We start from the raw sequence: 26,739 nt of genomic DNA, 5'->3' as shown, positions 1-26,739 counted from the left end.
AGGTTAGGCAAACAGAAGATGTAGTACCCTAGTGAAGAGCTGGCTTCTGAGAGCAAACTGCCTGCTCAGAGCCTGACATCACTGGAGTGAACTTCTCTAGAGAAGACCAGCAAAAGAAAGTGCTGGCATTTTCCTCATGGTGGAAGAGCAAAGCCTCTCCTCAGAGGAGTGTGCACCTGGGCGTGGCCAGGGCACAAATAATGCCCGAAAGAGGTGGTCATAGGGGTGACCGTGTATATGGTAATATCACAGGGTTCTAAGGTACTTCTTACTAAAATCTCACAGCTCTCAGAGGAAGAAGGGGCAGCTGAGGCAGCAACTCAGTGAAAACAGGGGCTGCCTGGCCCCACAGGAGCACGTACACGATCAGCTCTTAAAACTGGACTTTAGCCCAATCAGAAGCCAAAGAAATTGGGGAGGAAAGTATTAAATTAGCCATGTGTAGTGGCACTGTTTTAGGAGCAGGCCTTGATGTGCAGTGAACTGCAGGGTTAGTGCCTGCTCTTGTGACTTGAATAGCCATGTAACATGGGCACTACCGAAGCCTGTTCATGCCTGCCCTGTGTCAGTATGTGGCAGTGTCATACCTATGGAGCTAATTTCAAATCTCAAGTTACAAAGTTGGGGCTGCTGAGGTGGATGGCCCAGCAAGTTAAGTACCTGCTGCCATGTCTGATGGCCTTTAGATACCCAGGACCCACATGGTGGGAGATAATTGACTCCCTTAAGTTGTCTTCTGACTTGTGCCCCAACCCACACACACACACCCCCACACGTGTGAACATACACACACAACCCCACACAAAATACATATCTCTTTAAGGTACGGAGCTAGGCTCAAAGCAGTAGATTTATTGTTGGGGAGATCCGGTGACCTCTGAGGTGACATGGTGCCTCAGCAGAGTACAGTAAGAGGCCAGTGTAGGTTTGGTAGACTGTTTAATAAGGCAGGGAAGTATAGACAGTTATTTTCATTGTCTACAAAATAGGGCTGAACCAACAACACTGGTTCTCTGAAATCGTCCTCTGAAGGTCCTTCTGTGCAGACATGAGCATATTGATGGCTCCTCTTGTGGCCTCAACCCTGGCAGAAGACAGTAGTGTCCCGTCCTCAGATACACTCAGATGCAAAGGGTGTCCATGGGGCTCACCACTCTTTGAGGCTCAGGACCTGGGGGTAGGGGGGTGACATTGTTCTATAAGACTGCTGAAATAGCCATGGCCCTGAACTCCTGCCACCCACCCCCCAAAAAAAGACACATCTGGAATGTGTCAACAGGCCAGATAGCCATGGGGTTCCTAATGAGTGTGTTAGGAGAGACGAATACAGAATTTTAAATGAACGGTTCAGGTAGGTCAGTCACAGGCTAGGCCTTTACATCCTGTCTCCTTTCATTGTCACAACAGATCTGTGAGGAAGATGGTGATTTGTCATTATTAGTTTGGGTTTTAATGGGCCTATCACTGTCTACATTTCACACATGAAGACATGGACCCAGCACAGGTAACTTTCCATAGCTGTTTAGCTGATGAATAGTGGGGCTGGGATCTGTCTCCAGAGCCTGTAATGGGAAAAGTGCTGGGCAAGTGTCAGTGCCTGCTCTTCCCAGTGAGGCCGCTTCACAGGAGCTAAGTGTGATCTGGACTCAGATCCTTCTAGAATTATCACTCTTGCTGCATGAGCTGAGGCCAAGATGTCAGATCCCAAATTTTGGACCCCTAGGCAGTTGTTTCTAGCCAGTTCACTTCCACGCACCCCATGTTGGCCCCAAGTTGACCTTCATGCCTCCAGTCATGCCCCCAAATGGATGAAAATGCATCATGGACTCTGAGGGAGGCTGGCACTGGCAGGACTGTCCAGTGCTTGGTTGTGTGAACTTGGGTCTCTTATCCCCACAGAGCCACACTCCCCAGGGTTTCCTGAATCCCTAAATTGGTCTACTTAATGTGTTCCTCAGCTCCCATCCCACCTGTCCTGACATGAGCTTTAGACATTGATACCATAAGCATGCCAAACATGAGGTATACAAAATCCAAACACACAAGTGATGCACACTTCAGCTCTCTGTGAAACTCCTCTCTCCTGATTGATGTTTTGTTTTGTTTTGGTTGGTTGGTTTTGTTTTGGTTGGTTGGTTTTTTTGTGGTGGAGGAGGAGGAGGTTTGGGTTTTTTGTTTTGTTTTGTTTTTTAATGTTTTTGGTTTCTTTAGACAGGGTTTCTCTGTGTAGCCCTGGCTGTTCTCAAACTCACTGTGTAGACTAGGCTGGCCTCGAACTCAGATCTGCCTGCCTCTGTCTCCAGAGTGCTGTCATTAAAGGCATATGCCACCCCTGGCTTGCCTCCTCTTGATAAACTAACCTTTACATCCTTGGGATTTTCCTAGACTCTTCATTTCCTACCCCTTTCACCTCATTGTAGCCTCGGTACTTGCGGGACTCAATTCTTCCACTGGTGCAGAATTAATGTTCTGTGCACCTAGATTTTGGTTTTCCACCCAGATCTGGAGAAGATAATGGCTTGGCCCAACTTTGCCAGGCCTTGTGAGTGCTTCCCATGGAGGGAAAGACAGTCTTCATAGCCTACTCTACTGTTGGCTGAGGGATCCAAGGCCATAGTCAGCTCCAGAAGGAACCCTTCTAATTGCAGCCTTTAAAGCTATTAAAATTTTACCTATGATTAAAACACTTGAAAGGTGTTGGGCAACCTTAGCCATTAAGGAAAATGCAGATGAAAACTACTCTAAGATCCCACCTCACACACCAACAGAATGGCAATTATCAAGAAGACCAGCAACAAAAACTGGTGCAGATGTGTGGAAAGGGCAACCTTTGTACACTGTTGATGGGAATAACTTCTGTGGCCACTCTGGAAACCAATCTGGGGGGTTTACAAATTCATATACCACTCTTGAGCACATGCCTAAAGGTTCTCAAATATAGATATAGTGAGAAATTACCAATACGGAGTCAGGTAGAAATATAAGGGTATTTAATAGGGAAAAGCCTTACTTACAGAGCGACCTAGCCAGACGGCGTGGCAGCGGTCTGTACACAAGCCCAAAAGAGAAAACCGAAAGCGAAAAACGCAGTCACACTACGTCACCCTGACCACGCCCTCACAAGCGTGGTCAGGCACACCTGTAGCCAGCCCCTAAGTAGGCGTGGCTACAGCTTCCCCTACAATATATCTCAATCACTCTGAACACATGCCCAAAGGACTCTATGCCGTATGACAGGGATAATGGTCTTGTTCACTGCTGCCCTATTCACAGGGCTAAGAAATAGAAGTAACGATGTTAAATAATCAAGGTTTGTACATTCACAGTAGGATATTACTCAGCTATAAAGAAAAACGAAATTTTCAGGGAAATGGGGGGGGGATATTCTAAGTAAGGTAACCCTGACCCAAATGGACAAATGTCACATGCTCTCGAACACGAGGAGCATAGTGTCAGCTCCTCAATGGACTGCGCAAGCGAGGGAGCAAGGCGATGTGAGGTAAGAACTTAAGGAAAGGCATATAGTAGAGCGTAATTAAGAAGAACGTGGGGAGGAAGTGTGGGTGGGAAGGTTCAGGCAGGGAAGGAGGCCTTGGGGATTAGGGAAATGAGAGTGTGGGATGGGCATTGGATACACGGTGTTGGTAGGATAACCAAGTGCCATCTGCATGGATTCAGGATTCTCTCCAAGATGGGCCCAGTGCCTGGTAGCCTAGCTAACAACCCAGGTATGGGAGGAGTAAGCCAGTGTTTGGAACATATTTCTCAGGGTTAACTCAACTGAATATTAGTAATTGTCTTCTGAATACCAGTGCTGAGACCCATCCTTGATTAGAGAAGCCTCTCCTGACAATGGACAGTAGTAAATAAAGACTCATGGCTGCCTAGAATGCAGAAAAATGAGTGGCAGATGTGGGCCCAGTCTGAAGTAAGTCACATACTGCCCCCTCTAATGCTCAGAGAACCTTGTGAAAGACAGGACCAGAAGGCAGAGTGAAGGGCCACCAAACATCATTCCCTAGACTCAAAAATGGCTGTAATCATTAAGTCAATTGTCATTACCTGCTTGGGGCCCTCATGAGGTCCCACCCTTTACCTTTAAACTCGTGACTGTCAATGGATCCTAAGAAAAGGGGAATCACTGTCTTTAGTGTAATGCACTCTCTCTGGGTTCTCCAAGGCATTCACTAACAGCTATCTTCAAACCCTTGGTCATACAGGTGATCCTGGCTAATCCTGGTGCATCAGAATACAAAATGAACAGACAAGAACGCACACTAGAGAAATTTGTCAGGGAGGGGAGGTGGTGGGAGATGAAAGAGATCAATATGCAACGCATGCATATGTGGAGTTATAAAAATAGATTTTTGATTTGTTTTAAGAGATTTTCCTCATGATTTGCAGAAAGAAAGGCAAAGTGTCTTTACAGTGGATCTAGAACTCCACAATAAGCAGAAAGCCCAATGCGGTAAGCTGCCCTAATGCTCGATGAATAAACCAAATGATTTATTGCTGACACCAGTTACATGCAACCTGGGTCTCAGAACAGAATTTTATTTGCTAATTAGGAGGCGAGCTGTCAGTTTCACACACACATAATTGTAAATGGCTTTCACCTCAGATTTAATAAAGAAATCTGCCTTAACAACTTACCTTGTGGGGCTTCCTTGTCTTTGCTGGAAAACTTGAAGCTGGGGAAGAGCAGGGCCAGCTCTCTGTTGGCATCTTCTCTGTCCCGGCTTCCGTGCACAGCATTAAAGGGCATTTCTGTGCCATACTGAGCCCGGAGACTGGGAGCATTGGTACAATGGAAAAGAAACAATTGCTTCACTTGAAAAGAAATGCTTTGCTGTCTAGAGCAGGACCACCAGCTACCAGTAAGCATCAGGGTGCTTGTTCTTTGTAGAGAATCCGAGAACAGCAGCCATGCCAGCAACTGCTGACCAGGGGCATTACACACAGGATCTAGCTGTATTTCACCTCTGCCCAGAGGGAGATAATTCCCACTGTGTTGGGTCACTGCCTAGGGTCAGCACCATGTGGTACGTTGTGACTAATTTTGGAATCAGATGTGCTCTCGTTGCAACACAAGGTCCCTAATGACTAATTTTGATAAGAACTGTAACACTGGCAGTGCTAGCTAGGTAGGACCTATGTGCTGAGCACAGCTCTAAATGCCTCTGAACCCCTTGATCATGGTTATCCCCACTCTACAGTCTACGGAACTAAAGCCAAGGATAGACCCATTAAGTGGTGACCTGAGGTCCGAGCCCTCAGCTGCTTTACTTAGCCTCAGGTAGATGCCCTTGCCCCTTATATCTGCAAGGTACAGCTCTAGGGCTTTAGCTTTTAGCTAAGTTCTTTCCTGTTGTCTGTCCATGGGTCTGTCATCTGAAAGGCCAGGACCCATGGATTTGGCACTGTGACTCCAGGCTAAGCTGCTCACTGAGTCACAGAGCAGGCTACGCAGGTCCTGGTAGGTGTGCCGAACAGGAAGCTGACTCCAGTGGGCTGTGGGAGTTGAGTCTACCATACAGGCCATGCTGAACCTTTGACTTGGCAGGCTTGTCTGGGTCCTGAGGTCAGTGACTGTGGGCCAAACTCAGCAGCAGCCTTTAGAAGGGGGGTGCATCCTGGTGGGAGTGATCAGCAAAGGCTGGGACGCCCCATATGTATAGAAAGGGACTTCCTGGCTACCAGAGAGCTGACAGCATCACCCACAACTCCAAACCAAACACCAAATGAAGTGTCAACTTGAGGTGGATGAAGGGACTACAGCTGGTGTCACCTTTCAGGGTGCTCCTTCCTGGCCTCATTGGGGTCACAAGGCCCCAGGAAGGTTCGCCAAGCAGTGACTACATCCTCGGTGCCCTCGGTCTTGGTGAGGATCAGGAGGTGGCTGGGTCCACTGCACATGTGATGGACTAGCTTCTCAAATGCCTCCTAGGCACAGGGAAGAGAAACGGTGACCTAGGGCAGGGGTTACTGATAGCTGAAGGAAGCCAGTGAACCCTGACTACCCACAGACTGGAAGGGAGTTATAAGCAGCCTTGTATAGTCATGGACACACAGCCATGTCTGCCTGCTGTGATGGTGGCGGCCAGCCACACCCCAGGACCACAGGAAGGTGAACCAGGTGGATAGCGGCCTGCTAAAAGCATTATATGTATGGATATGTGTGGTGATATCTTGTTTGTACTCTAACAAATAAGGTCAGAGGGTGGATCTAGTCACTAGTTAACCACAGAGGTCTGGAGGTCTGTACAGACAGGAAGTGATATGGCTGGGCTGAGAGAGGAAGTGATAATGCAGGAAGATACAGGAGTTCAGTCTCATTTCAGCTGTGAAATTGAGTAGGTAAAGTGACTGTGGTTTTGCTCCTTCATCTTTCTGATATCTCAGCATTTTCCCCAGTGTCTGACTCCAGGCTTTCATTATTAAGACCTATTAGAACTGCTGCTACATGAAATATATGGGTGTTGGATCTCCAAGGACACAGTGTAGATGGGATTCCTCCCCCCCCCCCTTTCTCCCTCTATGACAGTGTCCTGGGTTTCCTTTGGGGGAAGATCTCCCTTTCATTTGTTTCTCATTTCACAGCCATGATGCTTAGTAGCCATCACACCCCTGACTTAGGAAGTGGTGCTATGACCTAAGTGGTCGGCCCTACTCCCCAAGTAGGCAAGTCATAAGCAGAAGCAAGCAGAAACAGCATGTAGACTAAAGTGGCCGCTGGTGATGTCTTGAGTGGTTTGCCTATTGCCTTAGCTCCTGTGGGCCCTAGAACTTTCTTGGCTTCTCTTCTCTCCAAGTCCTCTTATTAAACTTCTTCATGAATTCTGAGAGTTATGGAGCATCCTCCTAATAGATGATTTTACTCCATTACTTACAGTTAAACTGTTTTCCTTGCAGACATTGTACTTGAGCTGTACAGGCTTTAATCATATTCTGAGTGGAATTCATTACCCACCCACTTGCTGTTCATATTCTTGTTCTTCACATTGCTCCCCCAACTCCTATAAACCTATCAGCATAATGTTGGAAGAGGAGGAACGAGAGAGTTAGATGGACCAATTGGAGCAGATGAGCTGACCTCCCCGGCTCTGTGTTGATAGAACATTTGCATTTCTGCCTCTGTCAGGGTTCTCTCTTCATTTGACAGAATGTCAAATCCTGCTTCCTGGATCTGCAGAATACACACACACACACACACACACACACACACACCATATATGTATGTATGTGTGTGTATGCGTATACATATAGGTGTGTGTTCTGCAAATGTGATTAAAGCCCACATTCACAGTGATCTTAATGGAAAGATTAAAAAATAAAGATGGGCAAACATTAGAAACAGTGAAGGTCCTTAGACCTGCCTCCAGCACCTGCCCCCAGATCTAATAATCTAATATCATCACAACCTGGGATAAGTTTGAGTTATAACTCATCAGAAGCCTTCTTTCCCCAGTACATCACAGATGCCACCTCCCCCATCCCTGTGTATCCACCACAGGGGGGACCCGAGAACATGTAAGTCTTGTATCTCCTACCTTCATGATGATCTCATCAGCCTTTCCATGGGCCACTGCATCTGGCTTAATGATGGCTAATGTACAGGTCTTCTCCAATGACACTGAAATGAGCCAGAGGGGGTGCTGTCAGATGCTTGAGGCTCTCAGGAGGTCATTTGTAGGAACAGTGTTGTTTCAGTACAGGCACCATCACACTGAGTGCCAGGTTCCAACCTCTGACCTCTAGGCTGTACCTCAGACTGTAGCAAATGGCACCAATCTGACACCAGACCACAGCCAGGAACCCTAGCCTTAGAGGGACAGAGACTGACTTCTGCACTCTGGTCTGGGGACACATAGGGGTGGACATTTCCGAAAGATGGTTCAGGAACAGAAACTTGGGACGACTGAATGAGTTGCCTGGAGCAAGGAACACAAGACTAGAGGTGACACCCTCATGCCTTCCTCACCCCCTCTTATGGGTCTCAGCTTTAATTACTGTCTGCCTTGCTCTCTTCTCACTCTCCTGACTCCTTTGCTTCTGCAAAATAAATTTATGTGTAGGGATGCTTTGCCTACATGTATGCCTGTGTACCACGGGCATACAGTACCCATGGAGGCCAGAAGACGGCATTGGATCCGCTGGGACTGGAGTTCCAGACAGTTGTTAACTGCCACGAGGGTGCTGGGAATCGAAGCTGAGTCTTCTGGAAGAGCAGCCAGTGCTCTTAACCACCCAGCCTCTCTCCCAGCCCCCTCTGCTTTTTGCCTCTCTTGCCAAGTGGCAGAAAGGCCCCCCTGCCTTGCTTCAACTTCCCCATGAGAAAGTCAGATAGAGCAGCTTGAGCTATTTTATTTCGTTTTGGTTTTAGCTTTAATTTGGCTGTGCTGGAAATCAACCCTAATGATCAGAGGCCGCTTAGGTCCAAGCTCTGGGAAACTGTAGGGAAAGCTTTGTCCAGCCCTGGACCCTATCTCTACTGGGTTCCTAGTTACATGTGTTTGGCCTTGGTAAGTTATCTGCATTCTCTGCCAAATCAACATCTCCCACTATCTAGTTCCTACTTCTCAACTTTTATATCTCTTGTGCCTCTAAGGAGGGTTTCTACTGGGAATATCTGTAAAGTCTTACTAAATAGGTATATGTCATCCATTGGACAAATGTCTCCTATGGGCCCAGATGCTAAAGGTTTGTTTGGTCCCCAGTCTGTGGCCTGTTGGGAGGTGGCTGAAACATTGAAAGCTGGGACCTATGGTGGTCAGGCACAGGGCTTCTGCTCTTGCAGAGGGTCTCGTGCTCCAGCTCCTTCCCCTCCTTGTGGTTGGATACCTGCTCTACCAAGTGCTCCTGCCCTATGCTACTCACCATGGGCCCCAAAGCATCAGGACCAACTGATTATGGGCTGAAAGCTCCAAAACTCTGAGCCAAAAGAGACATCTTGCCTATATAAGGTGATTATTCCCAGGTATTTCATTTGGCGACAGAAAGGCTGCCTTGCACAGTGTATGTGACACTAAGCAGCCACCTGCTAATGTTTCTATGGTTACTATTTCTGATAGACTGTGAACACTTGACATTAGAGTACTGTTATGATTGGTTCTGTGATGAACTGGTGGGCTCATGAGAACACTTAAGCATAGAGAGAGAAGAGACGAGGCCCTTGCAGGCCTCATCTCCCAGCTGCAGCCCAAAGGGGAAGCCCAGGAAAAGAGGACAGAGAAATACAAAAAAAAACGTTATTTCAGAAGTCAGATGGTAGGAACGTGAGCTGGAGCTCAGAGAGACTGGTTAGCATGCATGCATGCCTAGGTCCCCTCTCCAGATAAACACACACACACACAGGGTGGGGGCATTGAGAAGGAGGGCACAACAACACCATGAGTATCATCCTTCCTTCTCGGCAGGAAGAGACTGTGGTGGCCTGTGGCAGCACAGTGGTATCAGAGCCAGGCCACACCACATCAGCAGGAGTGAAGGGGAGGGGTGGCCCCGAGATGTGGACAAAGTTCACAAATCTTAGCCTCAGGGAGAGAAAGAGTTCCATGTGGTTTTCCGGGTCAAAGAGGCTTGACTGCGGAGGATATGACAGAGGAGGGAAGAGGCAACAATACAGAAAGAATATTTCCTATGAGAGCCAATTCACAGACTGTCTTCTCCATGGTTTCCTGGCTTTCCTAAGTCATGCTTCCTGCCTGTCAGACTTCAACAGTCCTCACTGAGCACCCAGAAGAAAAAAAAAAAAAAAAAACACGAGTATTATGTGATGTTAATTTTAAAGCTTCCTCCTGTCAGCTGCACCCTGCCCTGGTTCCTTGGCATCCAGTCTGGTTCACTGGCATCCTGTCCAGGTTCCCTGGCATCTTGGTTGCTAACACAAGACACCTTCTTGGCAGCAGCCTGTGTAGCTCTCTGGTCCTCACACACAGCCAGGCTACTCTTCTCCTAGGAAGGCTCTGGAAGAGGCACAAAGCAGTGCATATGAAACCTGTGGTGACAGCTGGAGAATGAGGGAGAGAGGGTGGGGCTGTGAGCAGAGGAAGGCAGGCCGTGGAGAGGGGACCGCTCCTGGAGTTTCAGAAAGAGGCTGACAGTGAAATTTGAACTCTCCAGGTCAGACAGAACTCATTGCTCTCTTCTCCATTATTACTGAAGTTTCTAGAAGGATCCGTCCAATGATTGCCATCGAAGTCATATTTGAGTATCATCTGACAGCTGCCAAATGTACCCCTGATGCCACCAAAGGGCAGAAGGGAGATCCCATTTGTTTGAAGCCAAGTGTTGAAGACAGAACGCTCATGGTCAGCTTTCCAGAACTGAGATGTCTCAGTAGCCTGGTGACTCACTTGTTTAGGGTGAGCATCAAATCAGAATTCACCTTGCTCATTGTCTCTGCACTCACCTATGTCCCCATCTTCACCACCATCCTTTTCATGGGGAAGACACTTGGCTGCACCAGAAAGAACCTCATCAGTAACCTAGAACAAATCAATCATGAGTAGAACGGAGTTAGCCAATGAAAATTATGAAGACTTTCAACGTCTGCAGAAAAGGCATCAAAATGCAGAGGTTCAAAATGCAGAACATAAGCCTTGACAAGGTCACCAGTGTTTGGGCAATGAGGGCCTTTCTAGTAGTTGGATGGTGGATCTTGAGCCTTCAGAGTCTGCCTCTTAACCGAGCACAAATAGAGACTAAGGTAAAGAATGGACAGTTGGTATTCAAATACAAGGGATGTGCTACCCAGTACAGAGAAATAAAGGGACAGACCATTTTCCTAGAGGCAGCTCATGAAAAATGTGTGTGTGATCTTCCTTTTTAGGGAAACAAGGCTAGGATCTTTAGAGACATGGAAGTATGACCTGAGTCTATGAATTCTAGAGAGGGGACTGTGTTCTTTGGAACTTTGTATGAAGGCTTGGACAGTGAACACCCAACAGTGTGCTCCTGGCTGATGCACGAAGAGCCTGGAAACACCTCCACATACCTATGGTGTACGGATTTTTTAAAGATTGCCAGTTGACCGTGAAGATGGTGCAGTCTGTATTATTATGGAAATAGTTTCTCAAAGCCATAAGTTATGCTTATCCTGTCTCTCACAGTGATGACAGCTAGGTTTCTAAATTCAGGAAATGACCTGTGTGTGCTCACATCTAAAATCCTTTAGGGATTTGAGTGTGGGGGTCACCAGGAGAGAACTTCACCATGAGGCTGGGAGAAGATCCTCCTATCCATTTGCTGTGGCTTGAGTGTTCCCCAAAGAGCCCATGCATTAAACTCATGGTCCTTAGTTTGGCAAGATGGTAGGACCTGAAGAGGTGGGGCCATAAACATCACTAGGGGAGCATACTTGAAGGAGATTTGGGGAGGAGGTTATTCTTTCCAGTCTCCCTGAGATGAACAGCCTTCACCACACGCTGCCTCGGCACTGGCCCAAAATCAACAGACTCAACTGTCTGTGGACTGAAGCCTAAGCTGTGAGCCAAAATGAACTTTTTAAAAATCGATTGTCTTGAGTATTTTGCTATGGGCTAAGTCACTACTCAGTTTTGCAAATTTGTCTCCCTCCCTGAAGTCATGACTGAGTTTGTTTGTGAGTGAAAGGGAAATGGATAAAAGACTGGAGTTCCAGGGGCTCTGGAAAGAACGTGACTTCAGAATGTGCATTCTCTCACTGCCTGGGTGAAGAACAGGCCCGGTGTTCTTGACATGAGGAGGACATGAAGGCCTCCTCACTGGGGAGGGGCTCTATGTGAGCACATTGGGGAGCCTGCCAAGTGGACAAGTGACCTCCACTCACCACGTTCCGTTCCCTGCCTTTACCCAGAGCCTTCTTTTCGACCTCCAGCTGGTGTAAGATGGTCTTCTGAAGCAGTGGGGCGTTGGCTCCCTTCACCACAGCCACCAGTTTTCCTCCCTGGAATGTGTGACAGACTACGTGAAATCCTCTCCACAGCTGGTCATTGATTGCAGGAGAAAAGGACATCTAAGGCTAAGCCAGAGGTCAAGGTTCACCAACCCTAGGCCCTCATCCTCCACCTGCTGCCCCTTCCTGGAGCCCAGCCCACCATGAGGCCCTCAATTTGGCTCTTAGTTCTTAAATGATTTCTCTCTGATTACGTCTCCCTGACACCTGCCATTTCTTCCTGACACCTGTCTTGTCAGTGCTTCTTCCAGGGCAACTGGCAGTTAGTAACAATTCGCAGAAAACTATGTGACTAAATGTGACTTATATGTGGCTTATTGGCAGATATTTATCGAGTACTTACTGTACCAAGCACTCAGACAGAGGCAAAGAATACAAGCACTAACCCGAGAGAGACATGAGATCTGCCTGCCTCTATGAGAGCTCAGTGGAGTGGTCACTCCAAACACCCAACTAGGCTAAAACAACAGAGGACTTTGTGTTTGAAGCTTGTCAGCATGGAAGCAGAAGAGCAAATTCCCAGTACTGGCTGTGGCAGTCAGGGAGGACTTCGTGGTGGTCACACTAAGGGTGGAACTGAGTTTTTGCTTTCAGTTTCACCGTGTGTATCACAGAGAAAAGGGTTCAAGGAGCAGCTCCTGTAGAATGGCCCTGCTTCTATTTCTCTCCATCCCCTCATGGGCCACCATGGGTTGGAGATTGTGGCCTGAATCCCCACAGGTGATTGTGATTTATATTTTAACCACCATTGGCCCAAGCAATCAGATATCTTTAGTAAGGACTGCGTTTTGTGACAGCTCCGATGGCCAGAGAGGCTGGGTGGACGTGACTGTCTCCTTCCCGCTAAATGTTTCTTTCTCCCCACAACCCCAGCCATACAGAAACTGGGTTTCACTACCAAAGGACAAAGATCAAGTGACATTTTAGCCTAAGTTTCTAAAGTGGGGCTGGCAAGATGGCCCAGCAGGTAAAGATGCTTCCTGTCAAAGATGATGATCAGAGTTCAATGCCCAAGCCCCACATGGTGGAAAGGGAGAACCAACTGTCATCTGACCTTCACATGAGTGCTGTAGCATACACACACACACACACACACACACACACACACACACACACGCCCACACACACAAAGAAATGTAACACATAATTAAAGTAAATCTCTAATATGTGACACTCAAGGTGCTGAGGCTAAGAGCCGAGCTGAGCTAAGTAATCCAGACTGGCTGTCAAGAGACCTGGGAGAGCAGACCCTGGTTTCCCTGACTACCATGAGAAGGCGGGGCTGAGGCTGCATCAGCCTATCCCCCAGTTGCTTCCTGATTCTGGCAGGTGGCCACAACCTGGGAAGTCAGAAATGCAACAGTAGGCTCTAAGGGGCATGGAGCTGGCCATGGATGGCACATCCGAAGACTTCCAAGCCACTTGTCACCACAGAACCTTTTGGTTCCCAGGAGGAGGCTCCCTCACTTTCACTTCACACTGTAGTTATCAAGGCAAATATACAGCTTCTCTATAATATGTTCATATCCCCGGAAAGTTTCTCTTGACCGAGAAGAGAAATCTCAAAAACTATGCTCTGAGAGTAGAGCTGCAACCTAGTGTGTCCAATCTGGTCATGTGCATTCTAGGACGTGTGTCTTTTGTCATGCACAGTCACCTAGGAAGGCTGTCCAGCCACCAGTGGCCATCATGGATCTTCAGCTTTTGTCTCCAGCTGCACAGGACCCCAGGCAGGAATGCATGCTCACGTCTTAGTAGACTTAGTGAATCAGTCTAGAGGGTATGTTGGGGACAGCTTCGCCCCTTAGCTCAGCTGAGGCTTCATGGTGGCTACAGAGAACTGATGCATTAAACTGAACACCAGAGTGGTAGTCAACAAACTGTTGGGATACATTTGTTTGTATTGTCGATTAGAGACCACCAATGGAGTTAAACCTTGATTCAATGGGCAGAGTCCACAATCAGCGGTCCAGAATAAACCATAGGGTTTTCTGGACAACCCAGAGGAAGATAAAGAGACACAAAGAGGAATAAGGAGGAGATTGCAAAGATTCACGGGTCTTTTTGATCTAGGAAGGTGGAGAGGAGGGCAGCTGATCTCTATTACTCTGTGGACCTATCAGGTTTATACCCTAACATCTGACTCCCAACCTTTAATTACTAATAAAACAATAAAAGAAGCTCTATAACCATTCTACTTCCTCCAAGATACTTACTGCGTAGAACAGAAAGGTTGGCTCACACTTCCCTCGGTATTTTTCCAGGACATCAAGACAGTCAGCCTCCACCTGAAGAAAGCAAGCTGTCAGCAAGTACCCCAGGTGCAGCCAGAGCAGGGTCACAGCAACACATGCCCTCGTGGTTGACCTCCTGAATGAAACCCAACTCTGCTGCCTTGTCAACATACTGGTGACAGTTATGACAGTGGCATTATCTTGAGGAGTCAAGTGGGAAGGAGATGAGCTTCTCTGGTTCCCCACCTACTTGACTGGTCCAGGGTACCCCACCATCTGACATCCTCCTATGGTCATGACTGGCAATGACAGGAGTGAAGGTCCTCAGGTATTCTTTCACTGTCATTGGTCCTTGGAGTCTGACCTCCTGAGAGATTAGTGTAAGTAAGCCCTGTTGTCTTTACTGTCTGTGGACCTTCAAATGCATCAGTGCACAGTGTGTCAGCAGGGTCTCTTTCACACCTCTATGGAATTCCTATTTTTGTACTTTGAGCAAACATTTGCTAAAGGATCCCCTTTATCAGAGAGGATAGAAGTTTTGCAACACTGAGCTCTGAAAGTGACATTTTGGGCAACAGTGCTCACTAGGCAAGATGGATATGCAAATTCGTCTGAGTGACATGTGTTCCTTCCTGGCGTACAGCTTGGTGGTTGAGGTTGGTGCCACAGGACACCGTGACAACTGGTGCCATTCTATTTGAAAGGGGCAGCTTGGAGATCTTGCCCTGTGCTTCTTCTATGTTTAATTTGTTTACACTATTGTATGACTTCTTGCTAAGAAGGAATCTTACCAAAGCAAAATGGAGAAGGTCCAAACCAACCTCAATCCTCATCTTCTGGAAGAGGCTAACCACTGGTTTGCAGGGGCCACACCAGCCCTGGTAGACGTCCACAACTGTAGGAGCCAAGGAGCGACAATGTTCAGCAGACAGCCATGTCCTTGCAGACAGTCTGCTCTCACACCTCCACCCCCTGCAACCTAGAGATCAGGACTGAGCATAAACCATAACCATCCCTCATTCCAACATGACATTCTGGATCTGAAATATTTCTGAAGTAGCTTCGTATGGTGGCTTACAACTATAATCTCAACACTTCGGAGTTGGAGGCAGGAAGATGAGATGTTCAAGAACAACCTTAACTCCAAGTGAGTGTGTTTTACATGAGATCCTATCTTTAAAAAAAAAAAGAGGGTGGAAAAAGGAGATGGAGTGAGTATAGATAGAAGAAACATGTTTTAAGGTGATCCCTTTACCTTGGGGCAGGGGGAATCAGGCATGGACCAGGGTGGTGTTACTCAGTGAATATCTGAAGGGAATACAAACTACTCCAAAAGTAGGAGCTCACTATAGGCGACCAGGCAGCATCCTGTTGACTCTTATCCACTGATAGGAAACACGGTTTCACATTACCTAGTAGAAAACTTGGGACAAGAGGTCAAAAAGACACCATGACGACTTGAGGGAAGGGGGCTTGAGCCTCTTTGGCATCCATTCTAAGAGTAAGGTTTGGGGCTTCTTTGAGAACAAGACCTTCATAACTGACAGATGTTTGGATTCCAACATACCACAGGCAAAACTGCACTTGGATGAAATAAGGAACATGTCTCTGAAGACTGAGGATGCTGTAAACAGTTCTGCTGAGGAAGGCAAGTCCCAAAGGAAAGAAATGAGGCTCAAAATAGAGTCCCTGCAGTGTCTGTACTGATGCCTCTGAGGCCAGCATCTGCCAGCTTCTGTCTCATTGATACCTTCCATCAGCTCCTCATCCTCTCTCTCTTCCTTGGCTCTGGGAGGGGTGGTGAGGACAAAGGCAGATTGAGTAGTCACATGAGTGCAGGGGGAGAGAGTGGGAACACTGGAGAGGGAGAGCCTAACGATTTCACTCTGACAGACAGGAAGCAAAACAGAGGACACTTGGGAGGCACCTAATTCTGTGTGAATCTGAAGGCAGACGAGAAAGAGATGAGACTTCCAGTGTGGATAGCTTTAGAAACAAGTTTCTACTGGTGCCAGAAAGATCAATTCTCTCTCATCAGCTGCCCCACCGTGTGTGTGTGTGTGTGTGTGTGTGTGTGTGTGTGTGTGTGTGTGTGTGTGTGTGTGTGTGTTATGCCTGGCATAGTCAATGCTCAGGAAATACTAGCCCTGGTCACATGAGTGCTTGGCAGGCCCACCACCAAATGGCAGAATCTCCAAAAGATTATGGAATGATGGTTCTTTCATTGTTGGTTTTTAAAAAAAGAGTCATGTTTTGTCTCACCCTGAGCTGTATTTAGCTGCTTAGACCAGACACATGGGTACAACAGTTAAGTCTTGGCACCGTCAAAAAGGTTTCATAATCTCCCCAACTGGAGAGTGTGCCAACAGTCTCACCCACACACACTGGATCAATGGGACTAGCATTATTTAATAATATCCATTTGGCTCTGGGCTTGGACAAATCTGCCACAGATGCCAGATGAAAAAGCTAATAGTGTTGCATTAGAGTTTGGGGTGACAGATGGGGTATGCCAAACTGGAAATGTGGTGGGGAGCTTGACAGAGCCCCAGGTAGGTCCCCAGGAGGAGGAAAGTGGAGATCAGGAAAGATTTCACAGAGGCAGGCACTTTTGAGCTGGGTCTTGGAACAAGAACTATGATTGTCCTCGGGGTAGAAGAACACAGAGAAAATGAAGATGTGTGAAACCCCATGACATGCTCAGATAGACATCTCAGTTCAGGACACACCTCAGGAAACAGTAAAGGAAAGGGCTGGGAAGACATGAAGTTTTTGAGAGAGGGCACATTCTTGAATACGGAATGGCCATGGAGATCAGTAGATAGATGAGTATAGAGCTGAGAACAACAGTATGCAGAGATATCTAGAGAAGAGGAATGAATACCTAGAGAAGAGATAGCAGAGGGTGGGCACTTCAAAGACTCCAGCCTGGCACACCATTATGTCAGCCCCAGCCCTTGAGAGTGGGCTGGACTTCATGGCAGGTTTCTAATAAGCACAAGACTAAGTTGACCAAAGGCCAAGTTGCAGCTGTGCCCCCCCCTCGCTGCCCCAGCTCTGGAGAAAGCAAGTTACCATGATGTGAGTAGCCTTGTGCAGAAACTGCTGACAAGAAATCATCTCTGGCCAGCAACCAGTGACACCCACTGAGTGAGCCTGGTCCACCAGCAGCCATAAAAAGAGCTCGGAAGCAAGTGACATACAAACTGAGCTCTGGGAAAATCTCTGGGGCCAGAGACACCCAGCTGGATTGCACTTAACACTGACCTGCAGACACTGGAGGGTGGTAAGTGTTTAACCCATGATTGTACAGGTAAACCAGAAATGGGTGCTGATGCAAAGAAAATAGGTGTGGGCGATGGTTGTACAGTACCTGCTTCTTTCCAGTTCTCTGTGGTGTCTCATCCCTGGGAGTTCCAGGAAACCCCCATTTTCCCTCCCAAAACATTCTTCTTTTGTGCCCTAAGTCATTAAAATTTCCCATGGCTGGCTCTAAACCATGAGAGCCCCGTTATGTGACAGTACCGACTCATTCACTGAACTGAATTTACTGGTGTCCAACTAAATGAAATATAACGGTAGCCCTTATCCTCAGGGGATATGTTTCAAGACACCATGGAGAACAGAAGCTGGATAGGACCAAAGCTAATGCAAGCACTTCAGGACGGTGACAGTTTTATAACTAGCTTCTCAGAGAATAATGAGCAGGTGGTATATACAGTGTGGATACAATGGATAAAAGATTGGCTAGTGTCCCAGGTGGGGGGGCGGCATGAAATTTCAGCACTTCTCAGAATGGTGTGTAATTTTAAAATTATGAACTTATAGTTTTGGAATTTTCCGTGGGACTATGGTAGGATGCAGGTAACTGAACCAGAGGAGAACAAAGCCATAGATAAGGCAGGGCTACTGTGCATACACAGACGTAAGGAAATTGCCTGGTTCTTTTTCTGTTTGTACATTTTGAAACTGAGTCACAGGTCGCCCAAGCTAGCCTCAGACTTGCTATGAACTTTGAACTTGGATCATTCTGCATCCAACTCCAAAATGCTACGATTACAGATGTGTGCCACCATACCTGGTTTATGCAGTACTGGGGATTGAGACATGGCTTAAAAGAAAATACCACTCAATGTAACCCCTTCTTCCCATGCATTATGGAATGATTTTTGAAGAGAGTGGATCAGAGGACATGGGTTCATTTTGAATCACCAGTCAGTCCTTTGGAGCCGAGCATTTCCTCCCAAAGCTCCTGGGTGCTGATGTTGACCTGCAGCCAGAAGGATCAAAAGCAGCATCAGTAAGGGCAGAGGTGGGAAGCCACTTCCTTTTCTCCATTGCTCTCTGTTGGAGAATATTATTTTTACTAGGCAAAGATGTGTTACATTCTTTATGCTGTAGAATATTACTTTAACTGTGTAAAGGTGTGTTACTTTTGTTTATGCTGCGTTTGTTTAACGATATAAGGATGTGTGTTTAATTATGTAGAGATATGTTGCATGTTTCACTTTGTCTGCCTAAGGCACCTGATTGGTCTAATAAAGAGCTAAATGGCCAATAGCTAGGCAGGAGAAAGGAGAGGCAGGGCGGGCGGGGGTGAATAAATAGGAGGAGAAATCTAGGCTTGGGAGGAGAAGGGGAAGTACGAGAGGAGGAGAGAATGAGGGACACACCCAGGACATGAACCCCAAAGGAAGGACACTCCTGGGGCATGAAGTCAGGCAAGACCACGTGGAGGTACACAGATGAATAGAAATGAGTTAATAATTAAGAGAGAGCTAGCCAATAATGGCCTGAGCCATTAGCCAGTTTATAAATAATATAAGCCTCTGTTTGTGTATTTGGAACTAAATGGCTACAGGACTGGGTGGGACAGAAACTTCCCTCTACAGCCTGTTACAGCCCTCTCTCTGCATTGTGTTCCAAATGCAGTTCTGTCTTCTCTTGGCAATCTCCTTTCTTTCTTCCTTCCTTCCTTCCTTTCTTCCTTCCTTTCTTTCTTTCTTCCTTTCTTTCTTTCCTTCTTTCCTCCTTTCTTTCTTTCTTTCTTTCTTTCTTTCTTTCTTTCTTTCTTTCCCTCCTCTCCCCTTACACTCCAGGAAAAAAACCTAAAATCTATTTTTAGACATTAAAAAATGTTAAATGCTATTTGTCCAGGAGTCATAGGGTTGTCTTATGTTGTTAATCTGCACACAAGAAGGGCCACATTCCAGTTTCCCTTTGTAGTTTATGTTCACTCAGTATCAGAAATTATTAGTTTGTCATCCATTCACATTTTTCATATTTATAAAGAGTTCTGGTATATATTAGATATAAAACACAAGATGGAAATGAATATTATCCCTCTCCACTCTTTTATAATATATACAAAATACATCTTTATTTTAAAGTATTTTCAAAATTATATAAAAAATAACATGTACTTGAAAGTACAGTACAGGGACTGGAAAGATGGCTCAGCACCACTGCTCTCCCACAGGTCCTGAGTTCAATTCCTAGCAAAGCACATGGTGGCTCACAATCATCTATAATGAGATCTGATGGCCTCTTTGGCATGCGAGTGTACATACAGACAGAGCACTCATAAATAAATCTTTCTTTTAAAAAAAGTAAATATGGTATAAAGAATATTTGGGAGTACTTTTTGATTACCTGAAAATAAATTGTCAATCTGACATCCCATCATCACCCCTGAATGCTGACAGGGGAGCTGGGGAGATGGTTCAGTAAAATGCTCACTGCACAAATATGAAGACCTAAATTTGGGTCCTTGGCACCTATATAAAAAGTGGGGGATGGTGGTGTGCTTCTGCAAATAGAGACAGGAAGATCCCGGGAGGTCACTGGCCAGTCCTTGTTGCTGAAATGGGGAGATCCAGGTTCAGGGACAGACCCTATTTCATAAGGTAGAGAAGCAACTGAGAAAGACCTCCTAACATCAACCTCTGGCAGACATGGGTACCGGTATAGGTGTGTGCTCGCATGCAGGCACACCCTAACTCCCATGCACCACACACACATACATACACCAGAATCATGCTCCAAGGTTTCTGTCAAACTTCTTTTGTATATGGGATTGCTCATCAGCTGTTTTATTTCCATCACTTGACTCTTTGGAGACTGTTCGCCAGTTACTCTGTGGGCTGACCCTCAGTGTCCTCAGTTTTACTCTTGTGGTGTATCCCTGGGTTGGTTTGGAGTGTTAGAGAAACTGCAGAGATTTGCCCTCATTATGGCCAATCAGGAGATACATAGTTTCCACCTGCCCATTTGGAGCGAACACTCACTGACCATTCATGGAGGTCAACCAGGCTCCTCTGTTAGACAATGATTTTCCTGTTCCTTCTAATTAAAATGTTTCTATAGGGAGTATTACAGTTTCACAGTGAGATGCCTCTCCCTAGGCTCCTGTTTTTGAACTCTTGGTCTCAAGCCAGTGGTGGCATTGTAGCAGGTTCTGGAGCCTTTACAACTTGGGGCACAGCTGGCACAATAAGCCAGTCTGGATAAGCATTAAGGGTTCAATAGCTCAGCGCTCACATCCAGACCTATCTTGGTTTCCCGTCGACCCAGAGGTAACTAGCCATGTTGCAAGTCCTCAGTGCCAAGGATGGAGCCACTAGCTGCTGTTCTTATCTGCCATGATGGACTATCCCCCGTACAGTGAGCCCAAATAAACTTCTCTCTTGAGATGTTTCTGTCCAGCACTTTGTTGCAGCAAAGAGAAAAATTACAACTTGTTCTTTTTTAAAGTTTTTTTTTTAAAGATGTATTTATTTTATGTGTATGGGTGTTTTCTTGTAAGTATGTCTGTGTACCACTTGCATGCCTGGTGCCTGAGGGGGGCAGAAGCTGAGGATCCCCTGAAAGTAGAGTTACAGAAAGCTGTGAGCTATTATTTGGGTGCTGAGAATTGAACCCAGGTCTTCTGGAAGAGTAACTAGTGCTCTTAACCGCTGAGCCATCTCTCCAGCCCCCTACAACTTGTTGTTGATAAAAAATACATAAAGATCTGTGTTATGATGTATTATCCACCAATTATGACAGGAAACTATATAATGTGTACAGAAAACGGGTCTCTATTTTCAAGGGAGTTCTCTGTGTGTGTGAGAGAGAGAGAGAGAGAGAGAGAGAGAGAGAGAGAGAGAGAGAGAGAGAGAATGTGTGTGTGTGTGTGTGAGAGAGAGGGGGGGGTACACAAGAGAGAAAATATCTTTTGAATCCTTAAGTGAGAGTTGGACTGATAACATCCTGGCCCCAGAGCTACTGCCCTGAAGCAAGTTGACAGGAAGGACAAGACAAAAGAGCCCTGTCACCCAGAGGTTTAACTGATGTCATTGGCACCTCTCTACCTCTTGGTCCCCTTTATGGAGTGAGCCATACCAGCCCTAGGACCAGATGAACTATCTTATCCCTGGTTGTAGGGTATATGAGCATGGAAAATACTTGAAGCTCCCCCATGGCCTGCATTTGGAGAGAATGAACAGACTACCTGGCATCTTTTGACCAGATTATTCCTTGATGTCAAGTGATTTCTGTATCAGAAAGAACCCTGAAGACAGAGAGAAGATAGGATTCCTGGTTGGTTAGAGTTCTTGGACAATGCATGCATTTCAGAGAGTGGGTAGAGAACGATTCATTCTCTCTCTCTCTCTCTATCTCTCTCTCTCTCTCTTTCTCTCTCCCTCCCTCCCTCCCTCCCTACCTACCTACCTCCCTCCCTTCCTCCTTTCCTCCTTCCCTCCTTCCCTCTCCCCCCTGCCCTCCCTCAGCAGATGGAAGCACTTTGAGTACTGGGTTGTGTTTAACTCTGATGAATAGTATAGTATAAAACACCACTAGCAAAAGTCATCCCCCCATCCTCCACAGGGGATAAAGGACATTAAAAGGTGAACTAAGAAGCCCACAGGCTGTTGTGAGTCACACCAAGAGTATGCAGGTTGGCCTGGAACCGTCCGGAGTCTCATCACTGTAACTTGTAACTTTGCAGTTTATGTGTTACCTGCCCTCCTTCTGTACAGGGCTCAAAGAGGCTGAGGAAATGGTTTGCACAGCAATAACGGGGGAACCAGGCACTGAGAATCTACCTCAGCAGACCCCCCCCCACTGGAGTCCTAGGATGTCAAGGCCTCATGACCCTTTGGATATTTACACAGCCTCACTCACAGGTGAGCTAAATAAAGGGACCCTGTTTCAAAAACAAGGGGGGCGGGGCAGAGAAGGAAAGGAGAAGCAGAGAGCTGGCTTGTCCTGTGTGCAAATGAAGAAAAACAATCTACAAAGCAAATGCTCATCACACAACACATCTCAAGCCTTACTGTTTGAACAAAACAGTACAGGGAAACCGGTCATCACAGAGTACATATATGCATGCCCAGATCCAAAGAACATCTATCTATCTATCTATAGATACAGGTATGTACACTGTGCATTTCCTCGATTATTATTCAACAGAAAATAAGCTTGGGGATTAGGATGTTTCATCTTCTCTCATATCTGTGGTTTTATGTTAATGCCCATTTGCATCTTATGGTTGCAAAGCCCCATTAAGAGCTCTGCCTTGGTCGGGTATATATTTATATGTAAGGTTGCATACTAGGTCCTCCAGATATTTATTTCTACTTTAAAACAGAAGGATAGGGCACTTGGGCTCCAGAACACGGTCGCATACTGCTAACAAGTAGGAAGTCATCTTTATACTGCACCCACACCCACAGCACCGTCTCCGACCAAGTGCTGGGAGCCAGCGCCCCTAGAGGCTTACCTGCAGGGCCATTTCCTTCTTCCTGCTGCTCATGGCTCTGCAAAGAAACCAAACGTCAGCTGCCCACAACCTCTGTCAAACCAGCAAGTCTCTTTTAAAGAGCCGGTAAATCAGTGTACTGATGCAAAACGCACAGAGACACAGACACACACTCTCGCCCTCCCTCCCTCGTCCCTTCCTCCTCCCGGGGCCCAGGGGATCGCCAGGAGCCCAAGGGCGCCTGCAGGCAACACCGGCAGTTTGTCACATTATAGTGTCCACTGAAGAATTGGAGCCGGTGAAGAGGGTCCCGTTGTCCCTACAAGTCCCCATGAGCTACTGGGAAACAGCCTCTGCAAACAGTATAGATACCAGATACCGGGGCCTGGACAAGGCCAGGAAGTCTCCAACTTGACTCTCAGCGTCTTCGCGATGGTTGTCCTAGCAACCCAGCACCCAGCCCACCGCTGCCAGTGGCGAGCTCTCATTGGCTCGGGGGAATGTCAGGTTCAAGAGGCACTAAGGTAAAGATCCCACCCTTCCGTCCTCTGTGCAGCTCGATTCCCGCCTCCATCCTACTCGCCTGCCAAGAGATGGTGTACAGTTTTTCATCTATCCATAACATCCTTGGGGGAGTACCACGCCGGAGATGGCTTTTCAGGAATTTGAGAGTCGTCTTTAAGTCTACAAATAATTGCAAATTCAAAGTTAACTATGGAAGTCAAATTCACATATCCCCAACAGGTTCAAATAGTGGGTATTAATCCAAACACATCAAAAGTCTGATGTGTACCATTTAAAGAGAGAGAGAGAGGGGGGAGGGGAGAGAGAGAGGGGGGAGGAGAGAGAGGAGAGAGAGAGAGAGAGAGAGAGAGAGAGAGAGAGAGAGAGAGAGATGGCTGAGTGTGGCTGAAGAGGTGACTCAGAGGTTAAGAGCACGTATTGGTCTCCCAGAGGTCCCAGGTTCGATTCCCAGCACCCACAAAGGTGGCTCACAACCGTCTGTAGCTCTAGTTCCAGGATCCTAAGCTGCTTCTGACTTCCTGGTTCTCCTGGCACCACACATGCGGCACTTGCATGTTCCAGAGAAAAGACACACATAAAATAAAACAAATAAATCTGAAAATAAGAATTAAAGCATGCTGCTTGAACCAAAAGTTTCCTCCCAAGTACATCACCGTGGGCTACCCTGTTTTTTATGCCATTATTTAAAGGACCAGACGGGGGGGGGGGTGCGTATTTATTTTTTATATGTGTATTTTGCCTGTAAATGTGTCTGTGTCTGGTGCCCAAGGAGGTCAGAAGAGGGCGCCATCTCTCCAGATCCTCTGGAACTGGAGTTACAGATGGTTTTGAGCCATCATGTGGGTGCTGGAGTTGAATCCGAACCCTGGGTCTCTGGAAAAGCAGCCCCTCTTAACGGGGCTATCTCTCCAGCCCGGAACTTGGTCTTTTTATATTTGATAATATTAGTGAGTGAGATTGTTTTGTCCAAAAGCAAAACTCTGGAAAAACATACTTTTAAATTAGACTTATGCTAAGGAATGAGCTTATTATTTTGCTTTGTTTTAACGCAAAAAATGTGGGATGTTTTGGTCTGAAAGATTAGCTCTCTCCTGCAAGTCACGTTCTTTGCCACAAGGTGGTGGCTTGCTCAAAGAAACCCTTATGAGACCCAAATTACCAGGCACATCTTCATCAAACAGACCTGGAGCTAATTGGAACTGTGTGGAACAAAGAACAAATCATCTACTAAATTGGGCCATGTGTCATCTTCCAGTTTTTCATCTTAAACGATAAGGAAAGAGAACCACAAAAACAGAACTGAAAACTTCTCAGTCAGACTGATTTGGCTGAATCCCACATCTGCTAACTCCCTCCCCCACCCCAAGCCTCTGCTTCTCATTTTTAAATGAGGAATAGAATTCTTGCCATCCAGAAATGTTGTAGAAAAAGATGATGTCTTTTGGCGGCTCTAGACACTAACACCAGTGTTGCATTGCTGTGGAGTCATTCATGTCCTCTTTCACAGCATGGAATGCTAATGGGCAGCAGTCCAGGCAAAGACCACAGTGGCTGCCCCACCCACACCCCTTGCATCCTGGTGGAACTATTTGATGAGTTTTCCTCAGTCAAATTGGAAGAGGTGGGTGGCACTCTTTCATTATTTCACGTAGGCTGGCCTTAACTTGTGATTCTCCATGGTGCTTGGATTATAGGCATAGACCACCATAGCTCAATGAACTACAATTTACTAAAATTGTATGCCATATTCTGCTGTTTTCCCTTTGGCTTAGCAGCTGCACCTGAATCTACTGATGATATGTAAACTACCTTCTGCAGACTCTTGGCCCTACTGTCAGAGTCCACCACTCAGGCTGTGGCCTGATGGGATTTCTGGTTCCGCTGGCACTCACTGCTGCCACCAAATGTGGTTTTGTTTTAAAGATTTATTGGTTAATTATGCATACAGTGTTCTGCCTTCATGTATGCCTGCAGGCCAGAAGAGGGCACCAGATCTCATTACAGATGGTTGCGAGCCACCATGTAGTTTCTGGGAATTGACCTTCGGAAGAACAGCCAGGGCTCTTAACCTCTGAGCCCCCAAATGTGGTTTTTAACTAAGTCTCTGTTGTTCTATTTACCAATAAAGTCTCCAGGAATCAGCTGTTGGCGTGAAAACCTGCTAGCCCAAAGAGAGACTGAGAAGCAACCAGCTGACCTTCCGTTTTGGCCAGAGACCCAGCAAGAGAGCATCTCTCCACTTGCCCCAAACCAAAAAAGACCGCTAATTTCTAAGTCCCCCCCCCCCACTCCTTCTTGTGCATCTCTCTATTCAGCTTCCTGGCTTTTCTGTCCTGACTGTCTATGGCTAATTCCTGTCAGCTAGTGGCTGGCTCTCTGCCTTCCCATCCAAGGTTGATTTTAACACAGTGTCGGGTTTCACAGTGCAATCAAATATCCAGCAACAATGTTCCTGTGCCTACACACAGGTCATGAAGCTGTTGCTATTATTGCTTTCCAAGAATTAAAAAAAAAAGTGCTAACCCTTGGAATCATAAGAAAAATATAATGAAGATAAGTATTACAAAGTTACCCCTAGGGGCCTCTAAAGACTGGAGGGATGGCTCAGGGATTCAGAGCACTTACTGTTCTTGCAGAGGACCCGAGTTCAGTTCCTGGCACCCACATGGTAGCTCCCAATTGCCTGTAACTCTATTTTCAGGGGCTCCCATAGCCTCTTCTTGTCACAGCTCCTGTACACATGTGGGGCATATCCATACACTCAGGCACACACGCATACCCATAGCTGGCGGGGGAAGTGGCCTCTACATTTAGGCTTACATTTCCCTCTCCTTGCAGTCGTCCTCTGTTGCTCAGGCTGGCTGAACCTACCAAGGAGCTGTCATTCTAAGTGCACAGGATTCTGTTCAACTTTATTGCAGGTTTTAGTTGAAGGTTTTACTCTGATAATTGTTTCTTACTACAGTTGTAGCAAATAGCACAGAGAAATCCTTTGTGTGCTCTGCCCATTTTCTCTCAATGCTAATATTTAAAAAAATTATAGTACAGTATCACAAACAGATTAGTGATGGTGGCACAATTCACTTATCTCAGATGGCCCCAGTGCTAGTTGCTGTGTGTGTGTGTGTATTTGGTAAACATTTTATCACTTGCACAAGTTGGTGTATTCACTGGCATCCACAATTCTGAACAAAGGAGCCCTGTCTTGCTGTTTATAGCCACGCCCACTTTCCTCTTGGGTGCCTCCTTAGCCACGCCCACCTTCCATCTGGGTATCTTCTCAGTCCTACCCTCGACCTCCA

At 46.6% G+C, this 26,739-nt stretch overlaps 1 protein-coding gene across 1 annotated transcript; it reads right to left on the bottom strand.

Annotated features, from left to right (window-relative positions):
• Positions 1–922: 922 nt before the first annotated feature.
• Nme9 (NME/NM23 family member 9) lies at positions 923–22,966 on the bottom strand. The gene is made up of 11 exons (XM_035444231.1): positions 22,934–22,966; positions 18,382–18,439; positions 14,961–15,064; positions 14,152–14,223; positions 11,810–11,926; positions 10,412–10,487; positions 7,551–7,633; positions 7,094–7,186; positions 5,789–5,943; positions 4,654–4,790; positions 923–1,171 (listed from the first exon to the last, which is right to left on the bottom strand). Exons 1-11 carry the CDS (start codon positions 22,964–22,966, stop codon positions 1,122–1,124), a joined length of 978 nt encoding a protein of 325 aa, XP_035300122.1. The 3' UTR covers positions 923–1,121.
• Between the last annotated feature and the right edge of the window lie 3,773 nt (positions 22,967–26,739).

Source organism: Cricetulus griseus, chromosome 4 (genome assembly GCF_003668045.3).
Source record: "Cricetulus griseus strain 17A/GY chromosome 4, alternate assembly CriGri-PICRH-1.0, whole genome shotgun sequence".
NCBI classification, from domain to species: Eukaryota; Metazoa; Chordata; class Mammalia; order Rodentia; family Cricetidae; genus Cricetulus; species Cricetulus griseus.
The sequence above is the reverse complement of the archived record's forward strand: the minus strand, read 5'-3'. Positions and strand labels throughout refer to the sequence as shown.

Bases quoted from the DNA above. Each gene is read 5' to 3' on its own strand.
- Nme9 (XM_035444231.1), bottom strand. From the start codon at position 22,966: ATGAGCAGCAGGAAGAAGGAAATGGCCCTGCAG. The intron at 7,634-10,411 runs GTGAGTGCAGAG...GGCTCATTTCAG, and splicing joins TGGTGAAGATGGGGACATAG to TGTCATTGGAGAAGACCTGT. The intron at 7,187-7,550 runs GTAGGAGATACA...TGTATTCTGCAG, and splicing joins CTGATGAGATCATCATGAAG to ATCCAGGAAGCAGGATTTGA.